At 44.4% G+C, this 14,249-nt stretch overlaps 1 protein-coding gene across 1 annotated transcript in view; it reads right to left on the bottom strand.

Moving 5' to 3' along the window:
• The window catches only part of LOC103362472 (SPARC (osteonectin), cwcv and kazal like domains proteoglycan 2), a 58,364-nt gene that overhangs the window by 6,296 nt on the left and 37,819 nt on the right, over positions 1–14,249 (bottom strand). The window contains exons 4-8 of the mRNA XM_008288832.1: positions 9,089–9,203; positions 4,098–4,206; positions 3,469–3,583; positions 1,752–1,871; positions 1,423–1,641 (exon numbers count right to left, since the gene is read on the bottom strand). Coding sequence (XP_008287054.1) covers positions 1,423–1,641; positions 1,752–1,871; positions 3,469–3,583; positions 4,098–4,206; positions 9,089–9,203 — 678 coding nt within the window. The remainder of the gene's footprint in view (positions 1–1,422; positions 1,642–1,751; positions 1,872–3,468; positions 3,584–4,097; positions 4,207–9,088; positions 9,204–14,249) is intronic.

Raw genomic sequence — 14,249 nt, 5'->3', positions numbered from 1 at the left:
AAATCTATTTATCTTGATTGTGAATCAGAAGCAGCTGTAAGCGAGGTTCAGTTGGCACAGAATTCACTGTCAGATCTCTTTGACTTTACTGTCAAGCCACAAATCAAAAAAAAGACTCCCACAACAGCAGCTTAGGATTAAATTATATTTCTACAAATGCGCCGTGGTGTGAAAAGCCGTCACAACCTAACGGCTTAGTGTGCAGCAGTTTCTAAATATCAGCGTCTGCTGATCAAAAATTGATTAGGCAGTCGGTGTAATCTGTCGCAGGCAGGTTAAATGCTCAATCAATGAGATAATCAGTGTGCAAATGAGGTTACTTCCAGAAATAAAAGGTCAAACGGTGCAGATGTTGTACAGCTAGAACGTGAGATTAGGTGAGGCAGCATCCGTAGAGGCTCTCCATCATTTGGTATTTTACAACATGATAAGTTCACATTAAATGTCAGGAACATGGCCGCACATGAATGAATTTCACCGCATCGGTTTTTTGTTTTACATTAATTCCAGGATCATCTCTCCTGATATTTCTCTGACAGTCGCTGTGCAGCATTCAGCTTCTACGCAGCTGAAAAAAGTATTTTCTCAGCTGATGTTTGGTCAGAATAACATATGAACACATAATAAAAGCCAATAAAGTACAAGAGAGCGTACAGCCGATAACTTCTAAAGAAAAGCAATAAAATCCTCAAAGAAAACTGCTGCAACACGTCAGCGTCTTTCTCAGAGAATAGATTCACAAACTTATCCTGGACACGTCGTTAAAGCCTTCGTCCTAAGTTGAACTTGTTGGTTCCTGTCACAGCGGCAGCACCAGGAAATCAGCAGTAAAGGACGCCGCCAAGCTGAAGAAGTGGCTTCGGGGGGTTTGGTTAGCGGCTAAATCAGGTGAGGACTGTTTTCTGTGGCCAAGTGGAGCGACAGAACTCAGCTGTGACCAGAGCGAGACGGCCAGACTGGCATAGGAGGGATGGAGGAAGGATTCAGGATGATTTTCTACTTAAGGAGCTGATTTCAGGGTGTAGATTAGATTAATTAGCACAACGTCTCTCATTTGTTGAACCATAAAGAAGTAGAAGCCTAAAAGTGACAGCTTGTGGCTTTAGGATGAGTTAAACATGACTGTCTCTCAGCTTTAGAACTACTGCCAGGTGTATTTTATACCAAGCTGACCACCTCCTGACTTCACCTGCACAAATATTTCCCCAAATGTTCCAGAAACATCCCTTTAAGGAATCATTACGTCATCTCTAAGCTCCACCGACTGCCTGATACGTCACTCAGAGTTCGTTCGTTTTCACAGATGACCCACTAGTTAACCCACTTCGCTCAGAACCAGCCTGTGAACAGTCACCACTGAACCCTGACGTAGCTTCTGCTTCACCACTCAGAATAGACTCGGCTCTCTTCTTGCTCACTCACTTTCTCTCCAGAAGCAGAGGCACCACTCCGCCGTGGACACCTTCCCGTCCTTGTAGCTGTCGCAGGAGTTGAAGAAGGGTCGGATGCAGACCTCGTACTTGTCCAGATTGATGGCGGCCAGCTCGGCCTGGTCCAGATACAAGTCGCTGTTGGTGTCCAGCCTGGAGAACATCCACCCGATGGAGTCCTTGCAGCTGGCCACCAGGCTCTTGTCCAGCACTGTCGGCGACAACGGCGTTAGTTTCTCTCTACGTCTCTTTGCTATTGAGGTGTACGTTTGGAGGCTGCGGAGAACAAACATGCTGAAGCTGCTTTGTGAGCTTCCTCACCTGAAGCGGTGCCAGCTCCAGGTTTGCCAGAGTTGTTCTGCTTCGCGTTGCCATGAAGGAGCTGGAACCAGTCTCTCAGGCGGTCGCCCAGGTCTGCCAGGTCCTGGCCGGTGCAGCTCTCTGAAGGAACAAATAAGGGAATCGTGCTATTCAGAAGGCTGGCAGACGCTCGACAGCAACCTGACTCACTTTCCCTACAGGCAGACACGAGCCCAGAACAGCTTTACGTTGCTCTGAATGATGTGAGCGAGAGGCGCAGGTTTCCCTCAACGCTTGATCTCTGTTGTTGTGTTTTCATGCTGTGATTTATTTAAGTGCGCGATTTGCTAATCAAAGAAAACATTATTTTTCAATTAACTGGGTGGCAGCAAATTGCTGCTATCCAACAGAAATCCTTTTACAGTTTCAGGCTAAGCACTTATTCCAGGCTGCAGATGAAAAACACAAGCGGCATTTCATCCGTTTGATCAATCGGCGTTTTCACGTGTCCGAGAAGTCTGGACGATCAATACTGTTTGGCTGCAATGACAGAAAGTGTACACTCTAAATAATTAATTAGTGCATGATTGAAAGACCGCTTCAGCCACATGGGGGGTATTTGGCGAACAGTAATCTTTGAAATTGGCGGGTATTGATCCCGAATGTTGAGCAAGCATCGGGTTGATTAGTTCTGTGAGAAAACTGGAGTCTTAACCTTTCGATACACTAAAAAATAGACCTTTATAATAACTGGGTTTAAGTGTATTTTTAAAAACGCATTTAATGTTAATTTGCAGATTTTCCCAGTTTAGACAAATTGCAGTTAATAACTCATAAAACTAGAGAAAAAAATATTAATTTACATGTTTCCTGTAAGACAAAACAAACAAACTAATCTGTAAATGATCTAAAATATGTTTTCAAAAAAAATAATTTTTTTATGTTTAACCATAAAATTACAGTATTTTTTGTTTTGCAATATTTAAAATAAAAAATACAAAAAATAATTATATATTCATTACAGATATGTGTCATTATTTGAAAAAAATCTAAATTCAGGATTTTAAAAATGATTTTTAAAAAAAATTCCTTCCTCAAATTTCATTGTTTTCTTTAATAAAAACAATATTTTGCAAAATCACTGAAAACATGCATGACTTACTTTTTTATTATTTTTCAAATACATTAAATGATGTCCACATCAAAAATTTACATTTTTTTAAATGGTAATTTTTTAAATGTTTGACTATAATATATATATATATATATATATATATATATATTGTTATTTGTACATGTTATTTGAGATAAAAATTATCTATATTCAGGACTTACAAATTGTAAAATATTATTTCTGTTATTTTACAAATATTCCCTGTTTTTTTTAAAACTATAGATAACATCTATTGAAATCACGGGTAAAAGTATTATTAGTATTATTAACTTTTTATTTTATTTTATTTTATTTTACAGGTATTCGCTGTTAGTTCCACAGTTTAACACGTTACAGTACCTCACCATTTATTCATGTATTTTCTGCCACCTTTGCTGCCAGATTTTCACAGTTTTTTTTTTGTTTTTTTTCTTACAATATTTTTTATTTTTATTGCTGTGTTTGGCCACCAGTGCATCATAACTTTCTTCTCTTGAAAGCTTGACTCATGAAAGCGATGATGCAGACAGAGGAAGGTGAATCCCCACGAGGACATGGAGACGGAGGCGTATGAAAGGCACTTGCCTCGCTTGGTGTCGGAGTTTGTGGCGGTACCAGGAGTCGTGGCACAGGGGCAGAACCCGGCACACATGACACTGAGGTCTTTGCCTGTGAGGCAGGCCTGCTGCTCCAACTTACACTGGAAGGAGAGCGACAGACAGAGAGGGAGAGAAAGAGGCACGGATGCAGTTAAAATATTTATGGGGGTGACCGCAGGAGAAAGAGATTGCTCATTCAGATGAGACACTGCACTTAGAGAACGGCGGCAGGAATGAGCTGTCATTTTCCGCTGCGCTCTCATGCAAGGTCAAAATTAAAAACTATACATAAATCAATAAAGAATCCTGGCAGTGGCCGGTCTACGGTGACGCCGCTCAAACCAGCGTCAGCCATTAATCATACGGCGGCGTCGGGCCTTTGCACTTGTCCTCCCGCGAGCAGTGATGAACTGTGCTGCCCCGCCGCGCCCACGTACATGTCAGCACGGCAGGAAACAGCTCTTGACTGGGATCCTCTCGTTATTTAAAACGGTGACACGGCAGCTTTCCGTTTGGTTTCAGGGATTCTGAGAGAAGTCGGTAATAAAGCAAAAAAAAAAAGAACAGGGGGGAATAAGTAAGAAGTGCTTTGAAGAAGAGAAGGTTTGCTTTTACCCCTGAGGCGTAGTTGTGTCCATCAGAGCCGCACACAGGTGAGGAGGCGGCCACAGGACACGGCTTGCAGCTGCCGTCGTGGGCCTCCAGCTGCCCCGACTGCTTCACTCTGGAGGCAAGAGGGGCAATAAAGGAAAGGTTAGAATGAGGGTAGTTTCCAGACAATCACCTCCGTACTACGCTGTGTTCTGCCTCGGCTGATGGGAGCTGGTTGTGATGCTCACTGCAGTGATTTATACACTCTAAAAAATAATGTTTGGGATAAAATTATAAGAATAGCACAACAGCTGACGTCTACTGTGAAATGGTCCAAACGGGTCAGAATAGAGGTGGGACTTTAAATCCTGAGCTCAGGGTGAAGTAAAACACGTCATCAAGCCAGTTTCATTAACTTGAATTTAGTCAACATCAGAATACTGGATTGACTTTAATATGTAAATACAACCCCATCGACATCATGTGTGTACGGTCAAACATTTAATCAGTTAATTAGAGCAGAATGATGGGCAGAAAAGCTGGTTCGCTGGCTAGCAGGCTGCGAGGTGGCTGGTGCATTGTTCTGCTTCCCATATCTTCTGTTCCACCCTGACGGCGATACGGCAATGCAGCGGTACGGCGGCCTCCATCCCATGGACAACTACAGGAGTCACTGACATCCACCATCTGTCTGAAAATGTCATTAGTTTTGGAGGCTTTCAGTCATAACCCAAATATTTTGCAAACTACCCGTCGGCCTGATGGTGGTGTTTGATAAGCAGCTTCAGCTCAATTATACCAATTCGTGCAGCAAACTTAATGGAAACTTCTAACAGCTGCTGTTGCATTTCACTGAAAACTGAAAAATCCTCCTCATGGTGGCTCCAGAATGATCTGAATGTGAATTTCGTGCCAATCCATTGAGTAAATGATGAGATATTTCAACCGAAGTGCTTCGGCTGTGACCAGTGAACACGCTGCCAGCCGGCCACGTGACCAGGACGCACCTCTAAACTAAATCTTGTTAAATGACTGCTACGAGGACGCTGTTTGGGAGAGACGTGTTCAGGATGAATGTTTTTTTTTGAAAGCTGTGAGCACCAGATTCCATCCCGCGGACCTCAGAGGCAGCTCCCGGCTAACGCTCGTCTGCATGTCCTGAGATTTTAAAGTGAGGAGGTCTGTTTGGTAATTTGAGTGACCCTCCCGGTGAGATCAAACAGAGCCACAACACTTCCTCTAATCAGCTGGTTTTGGTTTTTTAATAACAAATCATTTAACACATCCTGCAGAAACATAACGAGACATTTCTGATTAGAACAAAGTCGCATCCGTTAATATTTGAATTCGCTCCTCATGAAGACTCCCCCGTGGTTGCTTTCCTTCCTCCCCCCCCTCCCGGCGCGTTGATTGACTTGGTGTTCGGCGAGCGCGAGGCTCCGCCGTGCGACTTCTGAGGCAGCTGCTTAATGACGGCGGCACGGTTTAGCGTGGTGGCGTTTGTGCTTATTACCCATTATTCGACACAGTCTCTCTCATCTCTGGAGTGACTCTGTAAATGAAGCACTTTATTGAAAAAGATAAATGCCTGTCGCCGCAGATAGACTTTGCAGGTAGTAATAATTCACTCCATTAATTCTTTTCAGCCCTGCAACCCTGCTCATTTGTTTTTCAGTCAGAGTGGAATGAATGGGCGAGGGAACAGATAAACGCTTCTCTGCAAAGGTTTACTACAGAAAAGTTGAGAGAACAAAAAGTCTTTGTGAAGGAATCAGAACATGAAACACGGTGATGAAATATCAAAGATTTTTTATATATATATATACTTTGGTTGCCATGGTTACAGCATCCGCTCCCTCCACCTCTGCGTCCACTGATCAATGTGACGTTTTTTTTATTTTTTATTATTGACATGAGAAGTTGGGTGAAGTCTCGTTGAGGACATGGCGTCCTGGCCTTCCAGTGCTTGGAGATGGTTGCTTAGTGACGCACAACAAAACAGACGTTTCCTTCCTTTTCAAAATGTTGATTGATTTCTGCATCTCAGTGGGTCAGAAGCTCTTTAAAAAATGACTTGTTTTTAAGACCACGTCGCCGATGAGGAGCATCCGGATCGTATTCACCCCGTCACCCACTCACCTGCTGCCCGAGTTTCAGCCACTTACAGCGAGACCACGTCGAACTTATGAGCATTTAAACGCAGCCAGTTTTATACAGTGAGGAGACATCCAGCCTTTCTTGGAGCCTTATGGGAGCTAATTCCTGCAAACTTTACAGCATGACGTCGGCTAATAATACGACTTTTCTCTGCTCTTGCTGCTGCTGCACTACAGATAGTTATAAATGTAGAGTCGGTCTCTGATTGTGAATTAGAGCGGCTCGATTTTAGCCAAAAATGTTTCAGGAGAAACTTTTATAAATCTTATTTAGATGCAGATTTGTGCATTAGCAGGATTTTGGCAAAACATGGACTCCTCAGTTTTTTAATTTGTTATTTTTTTTACTTATCCTGATCATATTTATTTGATCTGATCTTTTTACTTCCTGGCTGTCATATCGATAAATACTGAGCACTTTTTTGTCTCTTTGTCTTTTTGTCAGTGTGTGTTTTGTTTAAAGACAAATGCCAAACAAATCTACCCACGTGTATCAATGAAGTGACCAGTTTATGACACAGTTTGTACTAAATCGTGATCGCAATATTGAGCAAGAAAATCATTTTGGCCGTAACTGTGCAAAGTTAATTGGCTGTATGGAAATTTTCCGGCTACAGAAAGGACGACCAAAAACAGGCACTCTGTTAGCGTCGTGCACTCATTTAAATCAGCAGCACACAGCTAAATACTGGTAATATTTTAACATGAAGAGAAACAGATGAATTAAGTTCCTCCATCTGGAAATAATTTGTTATTCCGAAATGATCGAGGTGACAAATGTCCTTTTTAAAATATGAAAAATGTGTGAATCATCTGTAGCCTTCCTGACACGGTGCAACACGAGCAAGGGCATCTGAAATTTTTAATTTTTTTTGCTTCGGATGGCGTTCAGATGTGGCTCTGGCTGAATTAAACGGTCAAAAAATGAGTCACGTTGCTTCGTGTGGTGGCAACAGCTGCCTTCTTTCTGCTGCTGAAACATTTCCATGCACTTAATTCAAATCAAGCTGCACAGTTATGACCAAACTGAATGACTTTCATGCATAAATGAAACAAACCCTGCTTTCACGTCCATGCTACGCTACATTCCTGTTAATGCACAAATCGGTATCAGGGTAAGTTTCGAAATAAGGTTCCTCTTCACATGAATTCAGAGCATCTCCTCGAGGCAAAAAATGAATGAAACCACACCCAAAAAGTGCATCATAGCTAACAGATGTTGCCTAAGCAGCTCCCATGCAGCCTACAGTAGATGCTAGCTGTGCACACAGAAGCCTCTAGTCTCCACACTCACCAACTCAGACAGGCGAGTGACCAAAAATGAATTTCCAGTGTCAGGTTTCTGAATGCTGATGAGTGGTTTTATCTACATGTGCTGTTTTTTTTGTGTTCATTTAATTGTGAGAAGCCAAAATTATTAGACTCCAGCCCCCCGTGACCCTGGTGAGGATTAAGGTGTAGAGATGATGGATGGATGGAAGTCAGTGGGTGCGGCTTATATTCAGGTGCACTCAGTAGTCTGTAAATTATTCGTATACACATCGTGCTTAGTGTCCAGTCATCTGGTGCACCTGCCTCCTGAAACCCAGACTTTAAACACATCGCTGCAGCATTAGTCTGTATTATGAGTTGTATTTCTGGCCACCAAATAAACATCAGAACAATAATCGCTCATCTTTCTCTGTGTTTTTGATCTCCGCCACCTCCTGAGGGAAATCGCTGCCTTTTTAGCTGCTAAATGCTCGACTGTGCTCAACATCTCGTCGCTAACAGTCTGTTTGTGCTGTTGGGCAATTAGTGCAGTAAACAGAGCTGCTGCTTTTTTTTTTGTTTTGCTGGAAACAGCTGCCCACATCTGTAAACGACAATACAGTAACGACAACAGGGTGACAGCGAACACAACACAGGGACTGAAGCTGGGTTGTGTGTGTGTGATCAGATGTTGTTCCAGCAGCTTGTCATGTATGTTGTGTTTCTGCAGCAGCCATTCTTAAGCTGCATCAGCTATGTTTGTCTAATTAGTGGATTTTATTCGCTTGAACAGTGATGATGATTTGCAGCCATTCTGGCATCGGCTTTGTTGATACTCGCAGTCTTTTGCCAAAGTGTGAGATAATACAGCTGTCAGAAAGTCTCCACTAGAAGCCTCAACTTGAGCGATTTTTTTTCTCCGTTTTCAGTCGATGTGAAACAGTTCAGATCTCAATTTGCCCAAAAAAAGTTTGTAGAGGTTTGGTCAGGAATGCATTTGATTTGGGGCACATTTAAAACTCAGTGAAGAAGCTGATGAAGGTCTTTTTTTTTTAGCTTAACTCTGTATCTGGTGCGCATACATGCATACATAGATGAGAATGTGGTGCTGTTTCGCGTTTGAAGAGGATTTTCAAAAGCCCCGAGCTAATTCATTTCTAACTACATATATGTATGAGCTCACAAACTGATGATCCGTGTAGTTTTAAGTCATTAAACTAAGTGATAGTGGCTCCATTATTAATTAACGCCGAGTCACGGGACTTCACGATACATCATGCATTAGATCATGAGTCATGTATTCGTTAGGCATTCATTAATCATAACTCATATACCCTTAACATTAAGTGTTATAATGAACTAGCGGCTCTTAATTCTGTGTCTGATGAGATGTTTCAATCGCACGTGTGGCCGCGGACAAGGACGGCTGTATATCTTGAATGAGGTGCTTTTACTTTGAAAATCACTGCTCATTTGAACTTAGTTGCTGCATGTATGACGCCTTTTTGCCTCTAAATGAGTTCCCTAATTGCTCAACATGACTGATCACACATCCCCTTAACACAAAACAAGCCTCCCCTCTGATTTTAGCAGCGACGCTCCTCCTACCTTTGCTCCAGTTTCTTGCGATTGACACACATGGCCCTCTGGTAGCCCTGAGCGACGCACACCTTATGGCGGCTGCACTTCACATTCTGGCACGGGTCCTTGGTGGTGTCCACGGCTGCGAAGCACAAGGAACAGACCTGTCAGTCACAACCTGATGTGTTCGGGCTGTTTTAATTCTCCGTGTTTGTCACCTCCAGCAGACGAAGCTTCAGGCTGCTGTTATTTCTTTTTGACAAGCGGCGTGTGTTCAGCAGATTGATGAGCAACAACAACAACAACGACACACCGGCTGCAGGAAAGGAGCTGCTGTTTTATGTGCTGTTTAATCAAGTTATGCCGTTTAAAAATTATTTCTCATTCTCGCAAAACTATCTCTTACCACGTGCAAAATAATCGTAGCGGCGCGCACAGTAACTTCATTGATTTTATAGGAGGCGCTGCTGAAAACATGGACGCCGAGCTGTCATTAGCGAGGCAGCCCGACGTCAATAGCGCTGCCTGCAGTCTCCAACGGCGGCCTCTGATTGCGAGGAACAACCTGACAGCACTGATTGAGCATCTCTTTCTCTCAGCCTGTCACATCTCACTTCCCCCACGTCAACTTATCACCGTCTCCCCTCAGCTCGCCGTTTCTCTGTCTCTCACACAAACACACTCTCCATCTTTGTCTCCCACTTTGCTTCTATCCTCTATTATTTTTTTTCCCTTCCCTTGCGCCTCTCTCCATCTTCAGAGAGCTGAACGGTTCAATGCCAGCCTCGTTTCCGCTGATAGACTGAGATGGAAATAGCGCCGTGTCCTCCACCTTCCTCAGCCAGTGGTCAATGCCATCCGAAAGTGGATGTCACACCGTCCCAGTCCATTTGCCTCCTCGCCCGGGGAAGGCCTCAAAAAAAAAAAAAAAACAACTCTGAGGCTGGGATAGATTTAAGAGTGAGTGGCGAGCGGCGGTCGCTGAGAAAAATTTAAGCCGTGAAATCCTGAGTCAGCTTTGAACAGCTGCTTTGTAGTCAACACGGTCAACAGACGAGGCGGCTGCCAGCCGGATCCCCGCAAATCCGGCGACTAGGTGATGCTTTGATGCTCCGGGCGGGAGGTACGAGGGAACGGTGGACTTCTGTGGATTCAGTGGATGACAAGACAACTGTGAGGGAATCAGCTTCTTAGCGACCATGTTCCAGATCAAGGTGGTGATTGGAGTTTATGAAGAGTGAAAGTCTGGCGGCGGCTTTGAGCTAGCTGTTGCTCCACCGGCCGTTCCTCCAGAACGTACAGCTGGTTGTTGAGGAGAACTGGTCGGTTCGGACGGCTTGTTTCAGATACTTTGCACCATTTGAGAACTCTTTGATTTAAACACCTTCAGGGAAACATCGAACTACATTTTTTTCCATTTAAGAAAATACAGAAAATATCAACATGTGTGCTGTGAATCTGCTCGTGATCCAAATACTTGTTCTCACTAAAATTATCCAACAGAATCCATATTTCCATACACAGTAGTGGATTTTCGTACCAGTCGATCTTTGTTCCATCCCTCACCGATGGTCATAACCTCTGGATATCATGGATACAAGAATCAAAATTTGTTAACGAAACAGGTTGGCTGAGCTCAGCCTTGGAAGTCCGGTGAAGAGGAGGAAGTTTGGAGGAGAGTTGCTGCTCCTTGACATCGAACAGAGCTGAGGTAGTTCAGGCATCTCGGGGGAACCTTTGGAGGTCTTCTAGGCAGCTGGGATGTCCCAGTGTAAGTGGAGGGATTATATATCTCATCTGGTCTAGAACGCCCTGGTTAGCAGCTACTCCCATAACAATAGTTGGACGTCAGAATAAAGTGTAATAATAATGGATAAAACTCACTCCTCATAGGCCCACCAAAGGTACGACTGCAACACTGCACAAGCATCAATGAAACTCAGATCCGGTGAGGAGACTTGGAGCTTAAAGCTACTTTTGAAGGTTTTACATGAGTTTCAGTTCACCTTGTATGCTGCAGCCCGAACTAAAAAAATAACATTTTGATTTGAAGACCAGCTGCTGAAGTCACGGCATATCGAGTGCCAAGGTCTCAGATGGAGCCGGGGATCTCAAGACCTCGTTATAGGAGCTCAGCTGAGTTAGATCCGAGGAACAATTGATTCGTTCTCGGTGCAGATCTTGGAATTTTTAAAACAGCAGTTCTGTGGCTGCACAGGCCTCCGTGAAGCCAGAGGGTCGACTACTGCACGGGCTGTGGACTGGACACGATCTGGAAGAGGGTGGAGATGAAGCATTTCTGAACAGCTTTAATGTCACAGAACTGCAGATTGAATAAACCCTTTGCTGTATGGTGGATTACTAATGGAAAAAACAAAACCTTATCTTAACAGAACTACCGTCCCCTTTATCTAAACTGTACTGTACTGAGGTAGAAGCTCATAATAGCACCAAACTTAGCATTTAGTCCCAGAAAAGAAGCTAACAGATCGACTCCGGCAGCGTTAGTTACTCATAAACCTTCAGACGTTCCATATAAAAGGTTTTGCGACCACCTGACTCCAGCAGGTGATCCTCTCTGTTGTGATCTAACCCCAGCAGCTGAATAACAGACTCTACATTTGTCTCCTGCTCCTCTTTTGATTTAAGACTCCTCAGCTGTCACCATACATGTCATTCCGACTATTTCTCAACAATAAAGGAAGTGAAGTTATTGAATATCTGCAGCGTGTCACATCAGCTCTCTTTTCATCACTCAGGTTCTCCTCCCTGGGCTTCCTCCTGGTTCGTCTCAGGCAGGCTGTCGCTGTATATTCTGTTACAATCAGAACGAGGATTAACATTTCATTTTGTTAGCACGGCTTCCAGTCACGGGCCATAAACTTTCATGGAGGCGGGGAATTGAACTCCGTCGCTGATTTTAGTGGTGTAATATACCTTAAACTGTTCCCACCATCATGTGTGCGGCTTTATTATTTTTCCGTCCACTGAGCGGTCGCTGTTTTCTGCCGTCAGCTCGCACCGTGATGGGCTGTGCGGTGAGCCGTGAGCGGCGCCGGCTGAACGGACCGGATGAGGAAGAGTGAAATAAACCTAGAGAGCACTCAGAGAGCAAACCGAGGCTCCGCAGCCCTCCTCAGGTTTTATTTTTATAATAAAACATTTCTTATCTGTGGTTGAACCCAGTCCATCTGCAGCAGATAACCATACATCACAGCTGCAGGGTTTGAGTCGCCACTGAATCATGACTTCCTGTTAAAGTCACATGTTTACAAGTATTTTGGGGTTTTTTTGGTTGCCCAGTTTAACTATATTGAAAATAAAGGGTAAAAAAAAAAAAAAGGCTATTTTGTTTTTAATAACAGTTATTTGTAACAACAGTCAAGCTCGATCCCAAGGTGACATTTTCAAATTCAAAATTCAAATAAACCTTAAAATGTTGAGTTTATGGCTGCAGGTGGCTCAGTGGTTAGCACCGTTAGCGCCTCACAGCTAGAAGGTCGCCGGTTCGCATCCCGGTGAGGACACCCGGGATCTTTCCATGTTCTCCCCGTGCAGCGTGGGTTCTCTCCGGGTTCTCCGTCTTCCTCCCACAGTCCAAAAACATGCTGAGGTTAATTGGTGATTGTAAATTGTCCGTAGGTGTGAATGTGGTTGCAGACGGATCCATCTCAGCAAAGGAACCAGGAAACTTCTGTCTGCTTCACGTCCAGTTTTCAGTCAGAATGTAAAGAATGGACACGTGTCGGTGTTGTTGGACTAATAAGACTTTGACCTAACGCTCACGTTTTCCATCGCTTTCCTGTACGTTCCCATAGAAACACAGCTGTGAGTTTTCGGCGTCGTGTCAGACGGGGGTGTGCGGCTCTCTCACTGCTCCCATGTTCAGTATTTATGAGCACCTTCAAGTCTGGCTCCGAGCGGCGGCTTCAAATCAAACACTTCCCTCCTCCTCCCTCCTCCCTCCATCCAGCTCCGACACGCTAAAAATGAAATTCAAACACAAGATTTAATTTGCTCCAAAGATCAAGTGTGTTTTCCACCTCGCCCACTCGCCTGTTTTTGTTTACGTTGAGAATTCAGCGCCGAGCCGGGATGTGCGAGGGCCCATTATGAGTTCTAAATCCTCCCGTAATCATGTCAACAGAAAGCGATGCGACTGAGCCCGGGCCCAATCTCTCCCAGATTATTATTATTATTATTACGCGGCGATCAAAAACAGATCAGCTGCTTTCTCATCCCGGATCAGCTCCTCGCGCTGCCGTCTGCGCTCACGTCTGAATCCTCTGCCGAACGTGGAGCCTGGCGGTCGGACAGGAGCATCAATCACAAGCCTTCGTTTTACATTTAATAAAGTAGCTTCTGGAAAAAGAGAAAGTCGTGGACATGTGAGATATTAAAGCGTGACACGGACAGGCCCGTCTGAACGGACAGGCCGCTGAGGTAGCTCGGTCTGGGTCCACACGGTGCTGCAACATGACTTCCTCGTAATTAGAGAAGATGCAGCACACCAGTCACCTCCATCTCTTTAATGTCTGAATGATTCCTGAAGTTACACAACGAATCCTTTTTAAACAAAACCAATTAGCAGGATTGTCTCCAAGCACACAAGCAGCAGAAATAAAGGATGCGAAGGTCAGAGATGACAGCTCCTCTGGTGCATCAGAGTCGGAGCAGCCGGCGCCTCCTTGTTTCTCTGCTGATGTCTCAATCAGCTCGACTTTAAAAAGGCTCCGGCGGAGTCTGAAGTCTCCCGTTAGGTCTGTTTTGTTCTGTCCGGGGGCTCGTGAGCTACACCTCGCCGCTAGTCTCTGCTTGTCTTGTTGAATTTGCGATAAAGAGGGATCTGATCAATTAGGTCTCGCGGAATTAGTCCCGCGGGGAGTTTGCGATGAGGACAAAATCAATGGTATTCAAATGAACGTCGCCCACACCACAGCGAGCCAAGCGCTTTCTTTTTTCTCCTCTCAAGACTACATTAGTTATTCCCCCTGTTCTGAGAAGAGACGACAAGAAGCTTCTCCTCACATCCTCTCCCTCTGAGGCAGCGTGGGCGTGGCATCGCGGCCGACCTCCCGCGCTGAAGAGGGGCCTGCTGATTGGCTGCAGGATGTGCGAATAGGACACGTGCAGCTCGACCTGTGAAGTGATGCACGCTGCACTGTATTACCTCGACCTTTCAGGGGTT

Source organism: Stegastes partitus, unplaced genomic scaffold (genome assembly GCF_000690725.1).
Source record: "Stegastes partitus isolate 25-593 unplaced genomic scaffold, Stegastes_partitus-1.0.2 Scaffold576, whole genome shotgun sequence".
NCBI lineage: Eukaryota > Metazoa > Chordata > Actinopteri > Pomacentridae > Stegastes > Stegastes partitus.
This window is presented reverse-complemented; position numbering and strand designations above follow the sequence as displayed.